The 6,045-nt window shown below is 38.3% G+C and overlaps 1 protein-coding gene across 1 annotated transcript in view; it reads right to left on the bottom strand.

Moving 5' to 3' along the window:
• Positions 1-5,799, bottom strand: part of LOC105500775 (T-complex protein 11 X-linked protein 2-like) — a 10,301-nt gene extending 4,502 nt beyond the window's left edge. The window contains exons 1-3 of the mRNA XM_011926444.1: positions 5,748-5,799; positions 5,035-5,172; positions 2,917-3,049 (exon numbers count right to left, since the gene is read on the bottom strand). Coding sequence (XP_011781834.1) covers positions 2,917-3,049; positions 5,035-5,172; positions 5,748-5,799 — 323 coding nt within the window. The remainder of the gene's footprint in view (positions 1-2,916; positions 3,050-5,034; positions 5,173-5,747) is intronic.
• Positions 5,800-6,045: the final 246 nt, after the last annotated feature.

Here is a 6,045-nt window from a genome sequence, read left to right as displayed (position 1 = left end):
ATATGTGTGTACATATAGATATATGTACATATATGTGTATGTATAGATATATGTATATGTACATATGCACATACACATATGTATATGTACATATGCACATGCACACATGTGTAGATATACACATACACATGCACATACATGTATATATACATATACACACACCCATGTGTATATATACATATACACACTCCATACATACACACATATGGATATGTGTATATGTGTATATATACATATAAGTGTATGTGTATATCTACACATGTGTGTATGTGCATATGTACATATACATATGTGTATGTGCATATGTACCTATACATATATCTATACATACACATACATATATGTATGTGTATATGTACACATACAGATATAATAGTAATGTATGCTTTCTGTTTACAAAAACACAAGTGATTAATAAATATATGAAATAAAAATTCAAAGTTTCTCCTCCAACACAACAATCTAACCTGTGAAAGTTCAACTCTTATCTATCTGGTATGTACTGCAGCCCTTCGTAATTCCTTTCCCCTCATGTCTTTTATCCACTCAGTCACCAAATTCCAGAGATTTTGCTTCATACATATCTCTGGAATCAGTCCCCACCCACTGTCATCTCTTTCCCAAACTATTGCTATGGTCTATTAAATGGTCACCTTCTACCTACAAAACCTTACCCCAACAATGATACATATTTTTGATAAAATCAATGAGTTTTCCAAGATAGAAATCTGATCATAATAGCATACTCATTTAAAGTTTTTCAGAAGCTGCCTGTCTCTAGCAGTGTATGTGGCCTTTAAGACCCTTCACGATCCTATTCTGCCACTTCTCCTACCTTAACTTTCTTTCTCCTCCTACATCCTGTGCTCTAACAATAACAGTCCACTTATAATTAATATATAATTGTCTTCCATCCCTCTATGCGTCTGAAATGACATTTCCTCTTCCAGGAGAGTCCCTTCTCCCCTAAACCACCTGAAAAAACTCAATTCAAGTGTTACCTTATTAAGAAAGTCTTCACCAACCTTCCCCAGGCAGCTGAGCACTGCATAGAACTCCACACACTAGATATGAGGTAACTTATCACTCTGCACAGTAGCTATTTGACTATCTTCCCTACAGACGCCTTTTGATGGCAAAGATAATGACTCACTCAACTATATGTCTTCAGCTTTCAACATCCTGCCTTCCACCTAATAAGTACTCAATAAATGTTTGTTGAATAAATGTCTGATAATGAGATTTCCCCTAAAAAAAAAACTGTGCTTAGTATAATTTTATAAGTCCAAAGGGAAAACTAATTGTCAACTATCTGTAGTTAATGGATAACCCCAAACTCTATTTCAACCTCTTATCCAGTATACATTTTGTATTACTACATTTGAAAAAGCCTGTTAATTTGAATACACAGTGAAATTCAAGCCCTAAATAATGTCATTCATCCTGCTTCATCTACCCACCCCCTGAGATCCCTAGTCACTTTAACGGACCTTCATTCTCTTAGTTTCACTTTTTTCTACACACCTATCAGGAGAAAAATGAATCTAACTCAGGCCCCAGGGACTATAGAGGCAATGAGGGAGATGCTACAAGACCCGTGTTTTGGTAAAAACTTCCTTCAGGTAAGCCATCCTTGGCAACAGGCAAAGGCAAATCTAAGAAGTATGAAGATCAAGAGAACCACTGACAAAGCAAGGGGTGCTTTATGTAACAGAATCCCAAAAGTGGCAAAATAACAGAAGCATTTAAGGTGGGAAATCAGAAATACCATAAAATACAGATTCGGACAAAGAAATCAACCCATTTAACTCTTAATAAACACTAGAAGCATTCAATCCATAAATGCTGAATGATTCTTAATCATATGTTGCAATATCAATATAATTAAGAGAAATCAACATAAAGCCTAATTGTAGAAGCACACTATTTATCGACAGGGATCTAATCTCGATTTGCAGAATCTTCATTACACTGATTATGAAGCAGAAATGTCCCCTGAAATTTCCTACCCATGAAGACTGAACAAAACCACTATTAGAAAATCTACTCATCTGCATCTCTTTAATCTGTAGACAATTAAAAGATGAAGGGCTAGGAGTTACTTCTTCCAAGTCTGTCTCAAAAGATCTGAAAAATCACTCTATGTTTCATTATTAACTAAGATCCTGAAATGAACATTCTGACAATACAGAATGAATACCCCTTTTCCGAGATGCTTGGGACACGAGTATTTTGGATTATGGATTATTATTATTATTATTATTATTTTGAGACAGGATCTCACTCTGTCGCCCAGACTGGACTGCAGTGGCATGATCGCGATCTCAGTTCACTGCAACCTCTGCTTCCCAGGCTCAAGGTATCCTCCCACCTCAGCCTCCTGAGTAGCTGGGACTACAGGCATGCACCACCATGCCCGGCTGATTTTTGTATTTTTTGCATAGAAAAGGTTTCGCCATGTTGCCCAGGCTGGCCTTGACTTCCTGGGCTCAGGCAATCCACCTGCCTCAGTCTCCTAAAGTGTTGGAACTTAACAGTTGTGAGACACTACACCTAGCCAGATTACGGATTTTTTGCATTTTGGAATATTTGCAGCATACTTGTAGTATACTGCAATGAGCATTTCCTTTGAGCATCATGTTGGCACTCAAAATGTTTTGGATTTAAGAGCATCATGGATTTCAGATTTGGGATGTTCAATCTGTAACTGCAGTGGATTATTACCTGTTTAAATATAATTTGCTGCTTTGACCCTTTTAAAGTAATAATTACACTGGTTTGTTGGTACTATATAAGACATACTCGTCCATTAAATTTATTAATAAGATGCTTCAAACCTGACCAAAAGTCATTTGTGCTATGTACCTACGCCCCAGGAAGAGTAAAATGGAAAAAAAAACTCTGAATAATCTGTACCTGTTTGGAGGTAAAATGGTCTCGTCCACACAGAAATCTTGGTTTACTATGATTTCATGTGCGATGCTCAGCTTGGAAACTTCATTAACTGTCTCTATCAGATCTGTGACAGAAAAGACGTCAGGTCTGCTCTCTGGGAAAAAAAAAAAAAAAAAAGCATAACCATCATCAACAGGGAACCCACACAAGAAGAATCTTTATTTTATTTAGAGATTCACTCTGCCAAGTAAGGCTCCCAAGTTTAGATTCACCAAACGGATCTTACACAGACTCATTCAAACATTTTACTATTAGAAGTTTTCTGAAATCCTTGCTCTTCAGTAACACTGAACATCTCAGAGAAGTCAGGCATGGGAGGAAGAAATTAGTTTTTGAAAAACATAAAACAGATTTCAAAACCTTCCACTTGAAATGTAAAACCATAAGTAAAACACAGCAAACAATGGATAAGTTGTGATTTGTAAAATTAACGTGTATCTAAAAGTAACTGTGTTCCCACTGTTCTCTTCCTACCTCAGGGGCTACACACAAGATGAAGGCTAAAATCTCCTTATAGATACCACACAAATCTTACTAGATGGGTCTAAAGCTGAATCCTGCTTCTAAAAAAGTAGTTTCCAAATCTGGGGATTCAACAGACAACATTTCAAAACAACACGAGTGACAGATAATGATTTGAACAATTTTTATTTTTCCACATATGGACATGAAAGCAAACAAACAAACAACGAAACTACCCTACCATCATCATCAAAATAATCACTTCATAAAAAGAAAACATATTTTAACACCTCAGAAAGTATAAAGAAAACACAGTCAGCATTAAGAATACTTTTAAATTGAATCAATTTAACATTATTTTGAAAACTCACTACAACATCTTTATTGTTTTATTTCATTCAATATTGGTAAGAACTATGTCACAGCCCGGCATTGGAATTTGGGAACCAATGTTCTGAATTCGTTATACAGAGTACTTTCGGTAGTGAAACAAAGTATATACAGTAGTTATAATTATTACTTGATATGTAAAATAATATATGCAATAAAATGATTTTGTAACTCAATTTCAATGTAGTTTCATAACTTGGTGAGAGAGAACTATTTAACCTCAAGATATAATAAAACTCACATATAAGAATCCTAAAACTCACTCCAAGAAGATGGTCTATGTATGCCCATTTATTTTTCATTAAAAAACAGTTGATTAGACTTTTGTTGAAAAGTTAGCCTCATCAACTGATATTTCCTTTTTATCCTAACGAAAAAGCTACATATATTAAAATACACCATCTAATTAATTCATTAAGACATCATTTATTTGAGAGGTATTATGAAGTCTGAATTGTGCCATTCTGCTTACTAGCAGTGGCCCCAAGTGGCCACCAGAGACACACATGTGATTCAACTTCATACTTTTTCCCGTTTCAGTCTTCAAGAGGTTAGATCAAACTGCTACATCTGGAGAGGTCTGCAGATTAATCTTTGGTTAAATTCACTGGAGATTATTGTAAAAGAACTGCAATTTGAGTTCCTGTGAGGTTGGACTAGTCAAGCCAAAGCTTCAAATGCCTAACATAAGGTGTGAAAAAGACTTAAAGTCCCAAAGTTCACATAAAAATGCTATTATTAAAGATCTAAATAATTTTACCCCAGAGCAGTGGTAACTTTTATGCTAACAAAGCACCCCTGGAAAAGGACAGAACACAATTGAAGCAACAGATAATTTGGATCACTTCTGATCTGTCCTAGAGCTACCATTTACACTTCACAAAATCAAAATACAAGAATGCTATTTATTTCCCATGCTTTGAACTGACTAAATCACTATCGACTATTGTAAAACACAAGTAATTTGCTTTGTTGGTCTCTTTCTCTAAAACCAAAATCTTTTAATTTTACTTACCCATTAGGGGCCCAAGTCCTGCATGTAAAAATTAGAGGGGGCAGAAAAACAAGACAAAGAATAATCCAAAAGAGGACTAACAGAAGGATTAGTAAGGAAAATGCAGGGTTGCAAGACCCTTCTATATCCCTTAAAGGCCCTTAAATCACAGGCTGTCTATTCCTTTAGCCTAATTGCTGTCCATAGAAGTGATGACATGATTCTAGACCTACCAGGACACTGGTCATGTAAACAGAAACTCTTGCTTTTCTGGCTCTGCCCTGGTGTTTTAGGCTCAGGGGCCCCATTCTCTGCTACACTGGGATCATTATGGAACACAGTTCCCTCAGTCTTCGGCATCTTGATGTTATCTGGAATTGGAGAGAAAAGAAGAGGCAAACTGTGTAAGACCTGACTCTCACCCAGGGACAAAAAGAAAGAGCGCTCTTCAACTACAATTGGGTGTCCTGGTGACTGAACCCTCTGTCCTCAGTTGAAAGGATTAAGGACTAGGGCTCAAAGATTCTCAAAGGAACAACTAGGGTCTTCAAACAGGCCTTGAGGGGAAGGGGAATTAGCGGCACTTCCTTTACTGAAATCAAGAAGTTTAGTGTTGGGCAAGCAGAAGAGGAAAACAAGGCCCAGAGGTGGACAATAACTCGCCAGAAGCGGGGCACACTGCACATTACTGACCAAGCTAGGAAAGGAATCTTTCTCGGCTCTGGCTACCTTTCACTGGTCCTGGAATACCTTCTAACTCCTTAGCTACTGCTCCAGACCTTCCTGAAGGGGCTCTGGCGGCCTGGACTCAGGCAACAGGGTATCCCCCCACAGCCCTTGGAACCCTAGTCCCTCACCTCCTCCTCGTCCTTGACTGGCTGGCTGCCTCGCCACTGTGTCTGCTAGTGAAGCCCCTCTGCCTGCCCAACCTGGTCCTGGGAAGTACCATTGTAGCCAGCAGGAGAGGGGAGATCATCAGAGAGGGTAGACGGAACCATGGAGATTATGACGTCCGCCTGGATCGCACCCCTACCAGTGACACTAGATAGGAGAGTCCAAACGTGAAAACAGTGATCCGTTTCCAGGGTAGCAGGGTGGTATAACTTGCCCAGGGTGCCTTGGAAACCAAGAGAACAGCAAAGGCAAGCAGGGCCTCACTATTGGGTGATAAAGGCAGGAGGCTAAGATAGACATAAGGAGGCTTCATGTTCATACCCTTCCGCCCAGGATCGGAGCCCCTCAGG

This window comes from Colobus angolensis, unplaced genomic scaffold (genome assembly GCF_000951035.1).
Source record: "Colobus angolensis palliatus isolate OR3802 unplaced genomic scaffold, Cang.pa_1.0 Scaffold685, whole genome shotgun sequence".
NCBI classification, from domain to species: Eukaryota; Metazoa; Chordata; class Mammalia; order Primates; family Cercopithecidae; genus Colobus; species Colobus angolensis.
Note: the sequence above shows the minus strand (reverse complement) of the source record. Positions and strands in the feature narration are given on the sequence as shown.